The following is an 18,383-nucleotide window of genomic DNA, read 5'->3' as shown; positions in this document are numbered from 1 at the left end:
GAATGCAGACAGAGAAAACAGAGAGAAAGTGAATCGACAGAGAGAAAAAGAGCCTACTCTACATGTGTTACCCCTCTCCTGAAATGCTCTTGGGTCAGTTTGACATTTTACCCATTATTGGGCTTGGTTAGGATTGGGGGAGGAAGCTGATCCTAGATCTGTACCTAGGGAAAACTTCACCCCGGAGCCACCTACCTGTGATGAGTGCGTGGTCTCGGACTGCCTCCGCAGCCAAGACAGACTTGCCGGAGCCGGCCATGCCGAACACAGTGACCCAGCCGGGCTCCTTCTGCAAGCGGTAGAGCTTCTCCCTGACCCGGTTCACCAGTGCTGGCCGGCTCACAAACACCACGGGTCTCTGGGGCACGCCGCCCTCACTCAGCACCGCCTGGACTGGAAAAGGGTAAAAACAGCAAAGACGGCATTAATATATAAATGCAGTATGTTGCCAATGGAATAAACAGAGGGGTCAAACATGGCAGAGAGACAGAGAGGTGAGCTAACATACGCACACACACACATTCACATACAGTTGAAGACGGAAGTTTCACATACACTTTAGGTTGGAGTCATTAAAACTCGTTTTTCAACCACTCCACACATTTCTTATTACAAACTATAGTTTTGGCAAGTCGGTTAGGACATCTACTTTGTGCATGACACAAGTAATTTTTCACAAGTAATTCACTGTATCACAATTCCAGTGGGTCAGAATTTTACATACACTAAGTTGACTGTGCCTTTAAAAAGCTTGGAAAATTCCAGAAAATGATGTCATGGCTTTAGAAGCTTCTGATAGGCTAATTGACATAATTTGAGTCAATTGGAGGTGCACCTGTGGATGTATTTCAGGCCTACCTTCAAACTCAGTGCCTCTTTGCTTGACATCATGGGAAAATCAAAAGAAATCAGCCAAGACCTCAAAAACAATTTTTTGTAGACCTCCACAAGTCTGGTTCTCCTTGGGAGCAATTTCCAAATGCCTAAGGTACCATGTTCATCTGTACAAACAATAGTACGCAAGTATAAACACCATGGGACCACGCAGCCGTCATACCGCTCAGGAAGGAGACGTGTTCCGTCTCCTAGAGATGAACGTACTTTGGTGCGAAAAGTGCAAATCAATCCCAAAACAACAGCAAAGGACCCTGTGAAGATGCTGGAGGAAACAGGTACAAAAGTATCTATATCCACAGTAAAACGAGTCCTATATCGACATAATCTGAAAGGCCACTCAGCAAGGAGAAGCCACTGCTCCAACCAACCATAAAAAGCCAGACTACGGTTTGCAACTGCAAATGGGGACAAAGATTGTACTTTTTTGGAGAAATGTCATCTGGTCTGATGAAACAAAAATAGAACTGTTTGGCCCATAATGACCATCGTTATGTTTGGAGGAAAAATGGGGAGGCTTGCAAGCCGAAGAACACCATCCCAACCGTGAAGCACAGGGTGGGGGTGCTTTGCTGAAGGAGGGACTGGTGCACTTCACAAAATAGGATGGCATCATGGAAATTATGCAAATATATTGAAGCAACATTTCAAGACATCAGTCCAGGAAGTTGAAGCTTGGTCCACAATGGGTCTTCCAAATGGACAATGACCCCAAGCATACTTCCAAAGTTGTAGCAAATGGCTTAAGGACAACAAAGTCAAGGTATTGGAGTGGCCATCGCAAAGCCCTGACCTCAATCCTATAGAAAATTTGTGGCCAGAACTGGAAAAGCATGTGCGAGCAAGGAGGCCTACAAACCTGACTCCGTTACACCAGCTCTGTCAGGAGGAATGGGCCAAAATTCACCCAACTTATTGTGGGAAGCTTGTGGAAGGCTACCCAAAATGTTTGACCAAAGTTAAACTATTTAAAGGAAATACTACCAAATACTAATTGAGTGGTATGTAAACTTCTGACCCACTGGGAATGTGATGAAAGAAATAAAAGCTGAAATAAAATAATTCTCTACTATTATTCTGACATTTCACATTATTAAAATAAAGTGGTGATTCTAACTGACCTAAGACAGGGTATTTTTACTTGGATTAAATGTCAGCAGTTGTGAAAAACTGAGTTTAAATGTATTTTGCTAAGGTGTATGTAAACCTCTGACTTCAACTGTACATATACATAGAGCTCCCCTGTATATTATTTCCCTGTATCAGAAAAGGAGGCACATCTCAGACTGCCCTAGTCTCCTGGTATTCTCCATCCTCCACCCTGGGGGCAGCTCACCATAGCGGGTGCCCCCGTCTGAGAAGCTCTTCTCAGCCTCAGGGGAGACAGGGGCAGGCTGTTGTGGAGCAGGCTGGCCAGGTCTCCGTAGCTCTCACGGACCAGGGCGTTGTAGAAGGAGATGTAGGCCTGGTTATCCTTCCTCAGGAGCAGCTCCGCAGGGCCGCCGCCTGCTCTCTCCTGGTGGCTAATCATGGAGAGACAATGTGAATTTTGAAACCACTTTATTGCTTTTCTTACACCGATGCAGTTTCTCAGATGTCCGTAGTGTTAAGTGTTTAAAAAGCCCTGCAATCTCTCTTGACTTTACCTCTCTCTCCCCCTTCCTCTCCCCCTTCCTCTCTTTCTTCCTCTCTTTCTTCCTCCCTCTCGCTTATGAGGGTGTTTATTTGGAATCAGGCACCCAACCACTTATAAGTTTTCCCAGCACAGTGCCCTCAGTTGGCTCAGTAGTGTGAGTTTGTTTGGAATCTGGCCACAACCAACACTTTTATACACTTAATCATCACTACACACTTACCACTATGGCCATAGGAAAGTGTATGAAAAGGGTGGTACTGTACTCCCCCACCTTGCTCCTGATCCTGTCCTCCTCGTCCCCGTCAGCACGCCGTCACTGATCATGTGATCCATCAGGTAGGAAGCCCTGATGTCCTGCTCCAGGCTGGAGCGTGACTGAAGCAGGCAGCTCCGTGCCCCTTCCTCCATCATCGCCATGCCAACAGGCCAGACCTGGTCCGACCACACAGTTCGGGTGGCTGGACTGGAATGGTGATTGATTGGCAGGTGATGGGAACTGCAGGGAAAGGAAGTTGCATGGATAGATGTAGTATGGGCAGCAATAGCTCTGGTCCAGTGTGCTATGTGTGCCTTGAGCCTTCTTGAACAATAATACGTTGAAGGAGGCTCAAGTTGCATGTAACACCCTGGACCAGAGCTAGGACAGTACTACTACTAGTACTGCTGCCTCTTAGTGTGACTCCTGTGCCCCACCTAAAATAAGACTGGAAACTGATAAGAGCTCTGATAGGTAGATACACAGTATGATGAAGATCCTTGTAATACTACAGTGCCATAAAATACTTGAAAATGCTGCCCTTACAAAAAAAGATTGCAGTTTTGAAATTGCTGTAAAAGTGCAGTAAATGCAGTCGACTGTGAGCGAAAGACTTGCCAGCTATTGCGATGACGTCGGGAAGTTACCAAATTTCCTCTTTAGAGTGAACATTGATTGTAGGCTTTTGTCAGTCAGGTTACAAGTTATATATGTAGCAGACTGGCGTATAGCTAGCTAACTGTGCACTTGGTAGTTAACTATAACGTTACTGTCTAATTTGACAGCTGTGGGACACAGCAGTGTAGCTAGCCGACATTCCCAAAACTACACAGCAGCTGTCTGTAGTAGGCTATATAGTATGCATAACAAACGCTATTTATACGTTTATTATTTCCACAAGCAGACAAACATTTTATAATGTTTATAAAAACAACAGATAGGAACAACACTTTTTAACTGAAGGTGGCACATACTTCACTCGTAATAAGACTTACCCAAGTTGTAAGGAAATTAAACAAATGAAATACAACTACTCACATGTATCTATTTGCTCGACACAGGAGCTCGCTATCCACACTCGATAAGGCTCAAGATTATTATAATTTCCTTTGAAAATAATGTCATTCTGACAAAAATCCCAACCAATTTTTTAAATGAGTAGGGTTCTTCCTGAATTATAACAAAAACAACTTCCCTCGGTCTGAAATGACCAATGCGGTGGCGTTTCGCTCACACGTGAGGGTGAGATAATGCATGCTTGACTGTAACGAGGCAGATGGGAGCATGCTGCCTGGTGATACGTGACAGCTTGTTGTTCATTGTAAACTTGTAGGCCTGCAGTGCTAGCTCAGTATCTTTGGTATTGCACTTGGTAAAACTGATAACACACTTACCAGTGGCCCTAAATAGACTCAAGGTGCAAACAGCGTTCCTTTTGCCATGGCACTTAGAGTTGCATGTTTCTGCCACACTCAGAACAAAATAATGTAAATGATTAATGACAAAATATTCACCATATCAAATGTTGTCAATGTCAGATGAACCTACTAGTAGTGCATATATATTATCCAATCACGTTCATACATTTACTTGACAAGTGATAATGATAATGGATTATACATAATATGAATACATACAAATGATCAAATATAATATTTCCTTCCAAGCAGTGCATTCAAACAATTTCCCAAGCATTTTATTAATTTGCTTACAACGTTCAAACTTATACTGGATACACTGAGCTCGGCTGGGTTGGGTTGGAGCGGCTGTGTGTGTGAGGGTGGGGTCTCTGGCTGAGGGTCGGGGTGTGTCCTTGGGGGTGGGGTGGGTGCCTGGGTACAGCCGAAGGTTGGGGTTGAGGGGGGGCAGTCTGGTGAGAAGAGAGCCCCTCCCCTCCACCACCCTCTCCAGAGCCTGGACCCGGCGCTCCTGCTGCAGCCAGTAGAGCATCTCGATGTGGTCCCAGCACATCTTCTCCCTGTACGGCCTCCCCTGGAGAGAGTGAGAGAGTGACAGTTGAAAACACAGCTGTGAGGAAACTGCTTAGTTATGTCTGGCTACACCAGAGTTTTGGGGCTTTTGTTCTAGCCCAATACTAATACACCTGATTAAACCAATGAAGGACTTGATGATGAGTTGACAAGTTCTGGTTATTGGGGATAATCAGATAAGGGGGATGGCGCAGAGCTCTCCATAGCGTTTTCTCAGTATGTATGAGCCTAGTATGTCAATATTTGTAGCTTATTGCATACATTTTTTCTAACTGGTATGTTCTAGATAGAATATACGACTATTACACATTATGCAGCTTTAGTAAGTAGTAGGCAAGACAGGACCGATTTTGGACACGGCCAGAGGAAGAAACAGAGCAAGTGAGGGAGAGAGAAATAGAGAAGGTGAGGGAACGGCAAGGCTCTTTCAATGAGGGTAAATCACCAATCTAAAAACTCTGCTTTCTCTCTGTCTCTCTCTATCCCCCATAGCATACTGCATGTGCTGTATGTCAGAGAGCACAGTGACACCAGTGGGTCATATTCACTATGAAGTCAACGGAAGCAAACAAGCAAAAACGAGGAGGGACTTTGCTCAATTTGTCTAATAAGAAACACAGGTTTTCATTTTCCGTTGCAAAACATTTTGCTACGCTGTACACTAATTAATATACCCCTGATGTATGGACCATTGGCCTGACTCACCTTGTAGGTGACAGTGGTGGAAGCTGTCTGTAATGTGGTGGAGAATCTTAGACAACACCTTCTCCAGAGAACAGATCTGGGAGTTGAGTTTGTTCCGGTGCTTGGACTCATCCAACCTGGCTAGAGAGGTGCCCTGGTAGCCTGAGAAAGACAAAAATGAGTGAGAGAGAGCGAGAAAGAGAGAGAGGGGCAGGAAGAATAAATAGAAAGAAAAGAAAGAAAGAAAGAGGAAGGAAGGAAAGAAAGATAGAATGAAAGAAAGAGACAAATATAGAGCGAAAGACATTCACTTTGTAAAGTGTATGAAGATATGTTCCTTCACTTACGACCATACTAGTCTCTCGGAAGCTATGCAGGGTTGGGCCTAGTTAGTACTTGGCTGGGAGACTGCCTGAGAATACCAGGTGCTTAAATTTTTTTGTCCAGTAGGGTGTACTCTGGCATTAGATATTTAATCAACTGCCTTTTATTTATAACAATAATAATATGATATATTTAGCAACTTACAATATATCATCCAATACAATATGCTGTTAAAGCAATATGTTATAATATTGTAAGGAGCACAGGAGGTTGGTGTCACCTTAATTGGGGAGGACGGGCTCGTGGGAAAATATTTGCACCGAGGGGAAACTTAACCCCAGAGCAGATATATATTATGCAGTACCTTGCAGGAAGAAGCGGTTGGGGTCAGAAGCGTCCCTCTCAAACAGCTCCAGACGAGCCAGCAGAGACTCCCTCTGCTGGATGAGACGGGCAGCGCGTGCCCATGCTGCCATGGCCTAGGAGGATACGCGCACACACACACACGGGTGTATACAAATACGGACACACACACATACACAGATGTATGCATACACACAATTCTGTTCAAGGTATGGAAAAGATTTTGGAAGTATATGGTGATCTCTGTCTCTATGGTGATCTGGTGAGCTGTTTCTATGGTGATATAGTGAGCTCTGTGTCTATGGTGATATGGTGAGCTCTGTCTCTATGGTGATATGGTGAGCTTCTGGTTCTATGGTGATATGGTGAGCTCTGTCTCTATGGTGATATGGTGAGCTCTGTCTCTATGGTGATATGGTGAGCTCTGTGTCTATGGTGATATGGTGAGCTCTGTGTCTATGGTGATATGGTGAGCTCTGTGTCTATGGTGATATGGTGGACCTCTGTGTCTATGGTGATATGGTGAGCTCTGTTCTATGGTGATATGGTGAGCTTTCTCTAATGGTGATATGGTGAGCTATAATGTCTATGGTGATATGGTGAGCTCTGTGTCTATGGTGTTATGGTGAGCTATATGTTTTATGGTGATATGGTGAGCTCTGTGTCTATGGTGTTATGGTGAGCTCTGTGTCTATGGTGATATGGTGAGCTCTGTGTCTATGGTGATATGGTGAGCTCTGTGTCTATGGTGATATGGTGAGCTCTGTGTCTATGGTGTTATGGTGAGCTCTGTGTCTATGGTGTTATGGTGAGCTCTGTGTCTATGGTGTTATGGTGAGCTCTGTGTCTATGGTGTTATGGTGAGAAAATAGGAGCACAGCATCAAGTATCATGCTACCATCTCTACTACTCTATCGGGGCTGTCCAATGTCGGTCCTGGAGGGCCAAAAAACATCTGGTTTTCATTCTCTCCTTCTAATCAGGGACTAATTCAGACCTGGGACACCAGGTGAGTGCAATTAACTATGAGGTAGAAACAAAAACAAAAGTGTTTAGGCCCTCCAGGACCAGAATGAGACAGCCCTGCTATAGATGGTGGCATGATACTTGTACAGTAAGTGTGCATTAACTTGTATATATTTGTTATCGTATGCTGGGTGTCTGTGTACTGTGCACACCTCCTCCAGCTGGTCCCTGCGTGCGTGGGAGCTATACTTGATGGCCATGTCCAGTCTGTAGGTGTCGGGCAGGCAGAGGAGTGTCCAGATCCTCTCCAGCCTGCTCTGGACCTGGTCCCCCTCTCCCATCACCCCCCCTCGACTGGCCTCCTTGCTCCCCACACTCACTGTCCTCTTATAGGCCTTCTGACAGGGAGAGAGGACAGTAAGTAGAAAAAACAGTTTTGGGGGAAATTGTATGCATATTGCTAAGGCCTATTAAATTCAAGTCTACATAAATTCCCTAGGGGTAGGAGCTAGAGTTTGATTTTGAACAGGGCCCAATCAGCCCCAAACTGTTACGAGCCTCTGCGCAGATCTGAAGGAATGGGGGTATTAGAAATATGGGAAATATTTCCACTATGTGGAGAGATTACCATGTTGCTAAGTAATACCTTTCCTTCCCATTCCAAAACTGTAAGGGTAGGGGCTAGGGTTTAATTTGGAATTGGGCCTTCTAAGGTTGGGTCAATTCAACTAATTTCAATTGAACCAATTTACCATGTATGAATTGGTGAATTGACCACTATTTTAAATGTTGTTTTTGAATACTTGATTTAATCTTTATTTATCCATGAAGTCCCATTGAGGTCAGACTACCTCCTTTACAAGGGAAACCTGGCCAAGAGGGCAACTCAATAAAAAAAAGGAGGAAAACAGAAAATCAAGACCTTGGTGACATCCTGGTTAGTTCCCACTATTTAATGTATTGGGACAAGGGAGGAGAGATGATGGAATGGGACAAGGGAGGAGAGATGATGGAATGGGACAAGGGAGGAGAGATTATGGAATGGGACAAGGGAGGAGAGATGATGGAATGGGACAAGGGAGGAGAGATGATGGAATGGGACAATGAAGGAGAGATGATGGAATGGGACAATGAAGGAGAAATGATGGAATGGGACAATGAGCGATGATGGAATGGGACAAGGAGAGATGATGGAATGGGACAAGGAAGGAGAGATGATGGAATTGGACAAGGAGAGATGATGGAATGGGACAAGGAGAGATGATGGAATGGGACAATGAAGGAGAGATGATGGAATGGGACAAGGAAGGAGAGTTGATGGGAACTACCCAGATCGAAGGCTCCCAGTCTATATGACACATAAACCTGACTGTATTACAATGGCTGTATATCCATTTATGGTACATTTCTGTATAGTATCCATTTACAGTACATTATTTATTTTTTTATTATTGAATATCCAAAACATACAATATACTTGCAGTGAAGCCGCTCAAAAACTACATCATACCAGTCATCCAACAGACTCTCATTCAGAGCGACACACAGAAGCATCCAGGGTCAACGCCCTGCTCAAGGGCACGTCGACAGATCTCCCACAAGGCCCCCCCAAAAAACGGGGATGCGAACCCTCCAAGGTCCCTCCACAGTTCCCCATAGCTGTCCCTCAACCATTCGAGACCCCTCCCACAGTCACCCCCTCAAGAAAAAAGAAAATAATAAAAAAGAAAATGAATTCCATTCCCCACCCCCAAGAACCCCCCCAATGCACCAACAACCAAGAAAATGTACTTATGAGAAGAAAAAAATGCAAAAAAAACAAAGGACATCAAGGACAAATAAAATCATAACAGCAAGGCCAACTGTATATGTTTGAGTGCTTGTCTGGCACTATTTTACATATGTGTGTGTCCGTGTATGTGTGTATTTGAATGAGAGTGTGTGTATATGCATGTGTACAAACACCTGCACGGCGTCAGCCCCAGGCAAACCGGCATTAGCTGTAAAAACACTGCCCCTCAGTGTCATTCAAATGTACTTTTTATTATGTTTTATTTTGACTTTATTTTTTATACATCATTCTATCTTCTGCCCAGCAACTCCACTCCCACTTGTCTCCAACTCCACATCCCAACCCTCAGCTTCCCTCAGCCCAACCCACCTATCTCTGTTGGCCACCCTCTTTGGATTTCTACACAACATGTATCTTTCAACTATGCTGTGATGCTTAATGTACAATTTCAATCTATCTAATCGAATAGAATCCACAGATTGCGAGTTGAAGATAAATACTTTTACTAAGAGTATTAGTATATTAGTAATTGACTGACCTGGTCTCTCCAGATCTCCTAACAGTACAATTTCTAGTGTCAATTTTAGATCAATATTATGCATTTTCAGCCATTCCTGAACCTGAAACCAGAAACAGGCTACCTGAGGGCAATACCAAAATAAATGGTCTATTCATTCTGTATCCTCACAACAAAATCTGCAGAGCTTCGATGATTTTATGCCCCAAATATACAAAATTTTGTTGGTTGCAAGAATTCTATATAATAATTAAAGCTGAAAAGCACAAAGTCTTGAATCTGGCGTCGTTTTATATATCAACTCATACACCCTGTACCATTGGTACATAAAAAAATCTCTTCCCAACTATTTTGCAATCTGTACTGTACATTTATAGTATCCATTTACACTACATTTATAGTATCATCTGTACACTAAGACATGCATACACACACACACCTGTTTAGGGCTGGTTATTTCTTCATCTGGGCTCTCTTCCTCCTCTGTAAAAAACCCAACAGACAATAGGTTACCTATGAGTCTATAAACAATAGGCTATGAAACAGGTTTAGTACTAATTGTTAATTAATTTAGTAATTAATGTTCATAAATTGCAATTCTCTTTTTAGGTCTGAACCCCAGAGATTGTAAAGCTCTGGTTTAAATGAAACAGACATAATTCCCATCTCACAATAGTCAGATACAATTTTATTGGCGAGAGCTCTGACGTACATATACAAAAACGTTCCTTTTATACCTTCTCTTAAACTACGCACATACATACACACTTTATTTGGATTATCCCCTGAAGTCTCACCACAGTTTATTACCACTCAGCTGACAGTTCCAGTCCCCCCCAGATACGGAAAACCTGGAGGGGCTCTCCCTGTCTTGTCTTATCTCCACAGAGTTATAGCTGGGTCGGTTCAAACATAGGTTAAGGAGTCTCTTTGCTTTCTTTCGGCACACACATACATCCCTTTCTTCCCCAATGGTTATAATTTTTAATTACCCCTTGTCCATGCTTCATAACCTCTTATCCTAATGGTTAAGTTTCTGGGTAGAATTATTTAATCATTTATCTTAAACCTTGATAAAATATTTTAACAATCCACACTTAATGACTAAATCCTGACATATCAAACACTATATGTAAACATGAATATTATACAAGAATATTCCAAAACAATACATGTATTTACATTCGATTCCTCATCAATGACTGTTCTCTGACTAAATCCAATTATAACTCTTCCGTTTTAGGATTTTCATCATAATCTTCATAGAATGAACAGCCTTTAACTAAACATTGAAAACAGTCTCATCTAACATTGGTTCCTCGTAATTAAAAGACACAGAGTCTTCCCCTAGGCCTGGAAGTCTGCATTCTTCATCAAAAACAGTCTAAACATAAAACAAGAAGGAACCTAAACATTAAAAATGGTTTCATCCAACATAGGCTCTTTGTATGTGCAGGAGCCGTGTCCATCTACTAGGTCTGGGTGCATGTATTCATCATTCCACTGGTCAGATCTCGGAATCGGTCCGTATCTCACCATCTGTTGGGTCATCGATTTCTCCAGAGTCCTGGAAATGAGACCTTTCACACCCGGAATCAAACATCATTCACACGGAACCAAAACACTCATGCAGGTGAAAGTGGCCCACAACACAGTGATTATGACAATTTTCCATTTCCCAAACATACTGGCAAACCAATTTGTAAGAGAATTATCCACCCCAGAGTTCTCTGCCAGGGCCTTGGTCACTGATCCATCTGGAGCTGTGTTATTTAAAAAATAAACGTGCAGCAATGAACCCCAATCATTCTACATACCCCGCCCTTTTCTGCAAATTTACATATCGAGAGTCAGTCTATTTTACCAGGCCATGAGGGAGGTGGCGGATAATTGGTCAGAGAACCCCTTTTACTGCATCCCCAGTCTCATTCACGAATCGCTGTTGCTTATAATAGATGTCATTAATCCAATTCACATTTTTATTTATTGTCAACCACCAATATAATGTAGTGGTTAAATCTTCACCTATTTGATTCATAGCTTTGTATTAATCTGTAACTTCCCTGAGGATGCCAATAGCATCCATCTAGACTCCCATCCTGGTCAAAACTCCTCCTGTGCCTAATTTAGCCTCCTATAACTGGCCTCTGATGACTAACTCGAACTGGTTCGACCAATAACCCCAGGGCGCAATTTCCGGACCACCCTTTTCGGTAGTTTCTGTCGTATGCGTCCTTTGCTGGTACGAGCCCACCCTACATCAGTTATAGGTGCTGTGAGGTTAAGAATTGTCTCCTGTACTTCTAAACCTAAGTCCGTCACATTAACGATTACCTTTCAGCCATTCAAATCATCTAAGTTCTCGGTGCCCTTCTTGTATCTTTAACACTGGCACTCATCAAGAGTTAAAGTGAACCGAGGTGGGTTGGCCGAGTACTTCAATCTGGCCATCCCAATCCCTGTACAGTTATTTGCTTTCCTAGGGAATTGTTTCATGTTTACCCTAAATCCTACATCTTGATCTTCTTTGGCTCCTTATTTTGTTAGTTACTCATCAGTGAATTATATAGTTTATCTTTTACTTCTTATCCATGACAATGGCGTCATATAATTAGTACCGGCAGGTGGTGGATCTGGATGTATCAGAAAGGTTTCAAATACTAGGATGCAGCTCAGAGCCCCTACTCTTCCCAAAAACCGCCAACCCTCTCCTGCCCTTAGTCGGTCTGCTTGGTACCACCCCATACTCACACTTCTAGGAGCACACACAGTGATGAACGGTCAGGATAGGAAATCTTCGTTTAAGGAGGTAACCCCGGACCCTGTTGGTTCTCGGTTCTTCTCCTAACTCTATGTGTGATCAGCAGTGCTTATATGTGTACATACCTTCTTGCAGTGGGTAACGTGGACCCAAGTGACTCTCTCAGCTATTCTAATGGCAAAGGCGGTGGTTTAACAGAACCTGGTATGGGCCTTCCCAACGGGGCTGCTTCCCGTCTATTCTCCTCAGGGACTGGATCCCCCCCCCAGTCTCCTGGTTGGATTGAGTGAATCACCTTCTCCTGTAATTCACCTGTTGGACACAAAATCTTGGACATACGGGTTTGGTTACCAGACAGTCTTCTCCTGGGTTCTGCTAGTATATCTTCAACTTCTTTGTCTACTTGTTCTGGTCCCTAACTCTGGCATTTTATTTATTCTACCTGATTAGCTAAAATGTCATCCATTATTTAAAGACATATATCCTAGTAAACCAACTCTAGGGATAATATCTTGACCTAATATTTTAGCTTAGTTATTTTAAAAAATTACAATTTTATTAATAGTTCATTATCAAATAGGCCACTAGGCCACGACACCTTTCCTATCCTGCCTAGGCCACTGGGCCATCAATAGGCCACTAGGCCCTCATCCCTCTGGTTGATACCTGGCTCCGCCCATGTATCAATCTTGCTGCATCTAAACAATGACTTAGGTAAAATAGAGAGGTTCCCTTTGTGCCAAATTCCTCTTTTGTCAACGGCCCCCATCTTAACCCATCTAGTAACTTCCTTAACTGGGGCTCGAAGCTGACTTTCCTTCAGTAATTCTGTGTCTATACTAACTTCCTCCTTCAAGTGAGAATCTGTGTGTGTGGGTGTGGCTTTCCACCAGCTCTTTTTGCTTCCTCTTCTGCCTTTCTGTTCCCAATGCTGACGTAGTCAGTGCCTTTCGTATGTGCTTCGCATTTACAAATCGCTACCTTCTCTGGTAATAAGACTGCTTCTAGCAAATTCAAAATTAGTTGCGCATGTGTAATGGGTTTACCTGCCGTAGTGATCATACCCATGTTTCTCCACTGAGCTGCAAATATATGGACGGTGTTAAAAGCATAAGCACTATCAGTATGTATCGTAATGCATTTACCCTTCCCCAATTCACAAGCCCTGGTAAGGGCAACAATTTCAGCTTGTTGAGCAGAGTAATTTTTTGGTAATGCTCCAGCTTCCAACACCTCAGTAAGAGTCACTATTGCATAACCAGTGGCATTTGAGCCATCTGGGTTCTTTCTAGAAGACCCATCAACAAACATAGGCAAATCAGTTAGATCTGGTCTGGGGAGAACTCCTTTCTCCGTCTCCGCTACACAGTCATGGGGCACCCATCAGTGGCTATGGAGATTCAAGTGGAGGGGTTTCAGGTAGTACACCGTTCAATTGTTAGATTCGGCATGCTCAACAGAATTATCATACCGGACAAATTTCTCGCTGGTGACATGTAAGCCATCTTATGTTCCAATAATAAAATCGATACGGCATGCGGTACCCTCAAAGTCAAATCATGGTACAGTACTCCAGAGGCTGAATCCTCCACAGCCCGTGCGGCAGCCACCACAGTCTGCAAACATAGTGGCATGGCTTGGGCTACTTCATCTAAACGGGAGGAGTAGAAAGCAATAGGCTTGCTTCCCCCCCCCCRCCCCCCCSRSRTCCTGAGTTAGTACTGACGTCCTGAACCCCTCCCTACAGTCTCCTGTCTGGGTGAAGGGACCATCATATCTGGGGAAACCCTAGAACAGAGCTAGATGTCAATAACTTTTTTATGTCTACAAACTGTTTCTCAGCTTCCTCTGTCCACTCGACCTTATCTTTTGCTGCCATAGCTTTATCATAAATCAACTCACTAAGTTGTTCTGTATGCAACGAAAAGTATGGTACCCATGCTCGACAATAGTTAATCATTCCAAGTACCCTCAATGATTCTGGATCAACATAGATGCCATATATCTCTGTCAACTTTCTACTTATTTAAATAGAAATGTTCTAATGATTAAATAAAGCCAAAACGAATGCTAAACATAGCATATGTTTTCTGTACTAATGAAATCTCTCCTTCGGGACTCCACTGAATTTTATCTAACAATACTAATCTTAAATCAGTCTCATCAATAATGTTATATATGTTGCATAGTGTGGGATCCATTATCTACAGTAATTTACCATCCCTAAGAACGGCAACATATTTATTTTCATAATACATTTTTTTGCTTATAAAATCACTATTTTTCCATCTCAATCTATTTTCCTGCCCTATTTGCTTAATATATGTCCTGTCCAACCCGCAAAGGACCATATCCTCCCCCATTTTTAACACATAACTTTCCTTATCCATTTCACGAGTTACCTTGAAATCAGTATTGCAAATGACCTTAAATTCTCCATCCAAATAGCTTTCCCATGAGGCTGATCAGACCACAAATGAAAGCTACGATAGAGGTCATAAATCATTCTACCCCTTCAAAGAAGTGTTTCTTACTCTATTAGACAAATTAAAGAAAAACCATCACCTTTTCTACATGTTTTATCCAAGGTTTCCAAAACATTCCCTTTTTCTATTTTTCATGTTTTTAATTAAAACTCAGAATTTAAAACTTCTAATATTCCCTATGTATGTACCCCTTTAAGATATCGTGTCTCTAGGAAAATCTCCTCAGACTCAAAGGCTAAAAACAAACAAAGCATTTCCAGAAAAAACACTTTGTCAAACTACCCCGATTCAGTATCCCAAACGTTGACTACCAACAAAACCTAATGATCATTCCATTGTACTCCTTCCAATCATTCGTTTTAAATTTCCTCAATGGTCATATGTGAAACCCATTCAGTCCGTCTGCAGACAGTCTCCCAAAATTCTTGATAGGAATACCCTGCCATTAGACACACACAACTATGATTAATGTGCACTGTTCCTTTAAAATTAAATTAACCCAACCTGCAATCCCCTTTACCGACTTAACCTGGTTCCACGTAATGGAAACAGATTATAATGTTTTAATACATTAACTTTCTGTTCCAATTCACTGATGTTACCTAAACAATCAACCCAAGAATCAATCACCAGAAACTATCACGAAACTTTTACAATTCAACTATTCAGACCTAAATCTCTTACAGCCAAATATATCCCAGTGGGCGCGACTAACTGTCCTCTTCTTACCAGTGGACAAGAATAAAACCAAACTTACAACTGTCCCTTCTTTCGGCTTCATCATTATGAATTGTTCCAGCCTTAAAAGTAATATGTAAATCGCCAAAATTTATAACCTACATCAGTCAATCCATAAGAATAAAAACACAATTCGATGGGCACAACTCTTTCGCCACTATCTCTCCGTTATTATTTAGAATTCATTGGATTTAGGCCACTGTCTCTTCTATGATTCAGTCATTTAAATACGATTCCATTCTCAATGCGTTATTCCTGCAGACCATTTAGGCAAGACAACGTATTACATCGAAATCGTCTCGCTATTAGAATGAATTAGTCTTTTAATTTAACCTAAACAAGCTATTAAAAAGTTCAAATTATATCTTATCCAAACACTAGCGACCGTATCTTTTCAGGCAAAACATAATAGTTGAATATCAATCAGAATTAATTTTAGTCTATTGGTGCATGGTCTGCGATGCGAACCCGAGTCTCCCGCATTGTAGGCAAAAGTTCTAACGCTGCACCACCAACACTATTGAAATGACGAAAACTCCTCGCGAATAACCCTATTTATAATTGTCTAATTAGTCGTAAAATCAGTCACGTTCTACCGAGACAATTCCCAGAAACTTGCCCTAATTTTAAGGTCCAAGCGTTTCTCCAACGATGATTCTCCTTACTCTCTCTCTCTTCCTTTCGACATGTCCTGTCTCATCGCAATTAAAACCTTTTCTATCCTTCTTGGTTAGACACTCTCGGTTATTATGTGCTGTTTTGTTACAATATTTCCACGGTGCCTCACAATCCCTGGCAAAGTGCCCGCTCTGGCTACAATTATAACATTTATCATTATTTCTATCTGTCCCCTTTCCTCCCTTGCTGGAAGGTTTCCATCCATTTTTGTCATTGTTTCTCTCTGCTATCTCACCTAGAGTAGCCATCAAGTATTCTGCTCCTCTCAACTTTTTCTTATTCAACTTAAAGCTTGCCACTAAACTTTCTAAATCTCTATGTGTCCTCACTCTATATACTTCTAGAATGGGTTCCTGTCCTTCATCCCCTGCCCGTGGGTTCGGTAAAACAATTAGGGAATATTGTCTGACCTCTTCTCCTTCCTCGGCCTCTACCCACTCTGACTCTACCCCCCTTCTCCCTGGGCTTTGATTATGTGACTTCAGCCTTCTGAGGGATAAAGCCTGCTCTCTGCCCCTTCTCTCCTGTTCCTGCCACTTGTTCACTCTGCGTCCTAGTTCAGTTATTTCCTCCATGACTGTCTCTAAAGTAACTGTCCCCGCTATTTCCTCTTCCTCTCCTATCCCTCCCTCGGCTCCACATATGGGGGTGGTGGTTGTGGTACGGGGAGCACCGGCTGCCGTCTCCGTACCACCACCCTTTCATCATCAGGATTACCTCTCCACGCCTGATCGGCCCGAGAGGTATTCAATTTAGGCTTATGGGGAGCCTCCTGAGGAGCCGTGGGAATACTCGTTATCTGTTCCAATCTACCTCTTCTTTCTTTGTTATTTCCCTTTTCTTTTCTCCCTCTGATCTCTTCCTCGCTTCGGCTAACCACACCCTTGCCGTTTCTAACCCCTCTGCTTGTTCTTTATCTACTTTATCCTTACACGCCTTATCTCCGGTTAATTCCGGAAGCTCTTTTGAGGATTTAATGCCCATTGTTAGATAACTTTGTAGTTTCTATGCTTATGCCTTATCTCGGTGTATATGCTCTTGTGCCTATGTGTGTGTTTTCTTTACCGTTATCCAATTACTACCGTTTTGTCCTACGGTATATTCTCACAATCTACGGATATACCTCCTTTCCGTTATTTTCCCTAGGTAGTGTTCACAATTAGTTTACCTTCATTTGTAGTGACCACCTATATCTCGTCTCTTTACCGGCCCACTAATATACTCTTGATCAGGTTCCCACTTAGATCTCAATATTAGTTAGTTTACATTGGTAGTGCAGATACCTCCTGTCATTTCGGACTAGTCACTGTAGACTTTTTCCTTCCTAGGTGGCTTCTAAATCCAATTCCTGTCTTCCAATTGCACAGAATACTACCTATATCAGGGTTCTCTACACAAAATTCTAAAGACAGGTCACCAGATTAGAATGCCCAATGGATTCTACAAATCAACGTCCAAACCACACAATAGTCATTAAACCTATTTCTCCAAATGTAGCCCGAACGTCAATTCCCCAATCCGCGAATAAAGTTTTACTGACCTTCTGTATTGTAGGCTGGGGAAAACAATGTTCGTTAGATTCCGTCACCGTCTCTGTCGACCTTAGATATATACCGGCCTGTTATTTAACCCCAATTTCAGGGGACAGGTCTTTCATTTACGGGTCAATGACCCGCCCGTGCACGGTTTTCGGCGTGCTACCTTTGGCCGACAGGGACAGATATTGGAAATCCGCTCGAAGGACCAATTGTTAATTAATTTAGTAATTAATGTTCATAAATTGCAATTATCTTTTTAGGTCTGAACCCCAGAGATTGTAAAGCTCTGGTTTAAAAGGATGCTGCGGTATATCTGCTGGATATCCTGAGTGCAGGCCACCATCTGGGTCATGGAGGTCAGCATGTCCTGGCCCTCTGTCACCCGTCGTTTGGCCTCCGCCGCTCGGGAGAGGCGGCCCACCACTTTCATTTTGCCACCGCTCATCCCCTCACTGTTGACATAGACAGCAAAGAAGCCTTGGTATACACTGGTCTACAGAGCTTGAACGAGCAACTCTAGTATCAGGATATGACATGGCACTTTTGGGCATGCATGGTCACCTGGGTGACAGAGGTTCAGACCTCTCTTGGGTCATACACATACTGTAGCTACATGAATTTCTGTACCCGCTGCCTGTTATGATTCACATTCACAGGCTGTCATTTTTTATTCATGGTAACTTTGTGAACTAAATATCTAGCTACCCACATGGGCACAGACGTCAGTTCAACGTCTGGTTTTGATTTACATTTGGTTGA

General features: G+C 42.7%; 2 protein-coding genes across 5 annotated transcripts in view; both read right to left on the bottom strand.

The window, feature by feature from the left end:
* LOC112072446 (apoptotic protease-activating factor 1-like) overlaps positions 1–4,364 on the bottom strand; it is a 32,843-nt gene extending 28,479 nt beyond the window's left edge. Inside the window, 7 exon segments of the mRNA XM_070439801.1 lie at positions 196–393; positions 2,231–2,278; positions 2,281–2,388; positions 2,391–2,410; positions 2,794–2,830; positions 2,833–3,026; positions 3,825–4,364. Coding sequence (XP_070295902.1) covers positions 196–393; positions 2,231–2,278; positions 2,281–2,388; positions 2,391–2,410; positions 2,794–2,830; positions 2,833–2,947 — 526 coding nt within the window. The 5' untranslated portion in view covers positions 2,948–3,026; positions 3,825–4,364.
* A 102-nt stretch (positions 4,365–4,466) lies between these two features.
* Positions 4,467–18,172, bottom strand: LOC112072443 (coiled-coil domain-containing protein 87). Of its 4 annotated transcripts, none has more exons than XM_024139850.2 (7): positions 14,261–18,172; positions 10,221–13,863; positions 9,863–9,906; positions 7,327–7,512; positions 6,150–6,264; positions 5,483–5,623; positions 4,467–4,778 (listed from the first exon to the last, which is right to left on the bottom strand). In XM_024139850.2, exons 4-7 carry the CDS (start codon positions 7,453–7,455, stop codon positions 4,510–4,512), a joined length of 654 nt encoding a protein of 217 aa, XP_023995618.1. In that variant the 5' UTR covers positions 7,456–7,512; positions 9,863–9,906; positions 10,221–13,863; positions 14,261–18,172; the 3' UTR covers positions 4,467–4,509. The 4 variants fall into 4 exon arrangements, with proteins under 4 accessions (XP_023995618.1, XP_023995620.1, XP_023995617.1 ...); XM_024139852.2 differs by having other exon boundaries at positions 7,327–7,509; XM_024139849.2 differs by having other exon boundaries at positions 9,863–13,863.
* Between the last annotated feature and the right edge of the window lie 211 nt (positions 18,173–18,383).

Source organism: Salvelinus sp. IW2-2015, unplaced genomic scaffold (assembly GCF_002910315.2).
Source record: "Salvelinus sp. IW2-2015 unplaced genomic scaffold, ASM291031v2 Un_scaffold1930, whole genome shotgun sequence".
Taxonomy (NCBI): domain Eukaryota; kingdom Metazoa; phylum Chordata; class Actinopteri; order Salmoniformes; family Salmonidae; genus Salvelinus; species Salvelinus sp. IW2-2015.
The sequence above is the reverse complement of the archived record's forward strand: the minus strand, read 5'-3'. Positions and strand labels throughout refer to the sequence as shown.

Coding starts and splice junctions, on each gene's coding strand:
- LOC112072443 (XM_024139849.2), bottom strand. CDS start 7,455: ATGGGAGAGGGGGACCAGGTCCAGAGCAGGCTGGAGAGGATCTGGACA. Junction 5,624..6,149: donor CAACCGCTTCTTCCTGCAAG/GTACTGCATAAT, acceptor TGTCTTTCTCAG/GCTACCAGGGCACCTCTCTA. Junction 4,779..5,482: donor CCACCACTGTCACCTACAAG/GTGAGTCAGGCC, acceptor CACTCTCTCCAG/GGGAGGCCGTACAGGGAGAA.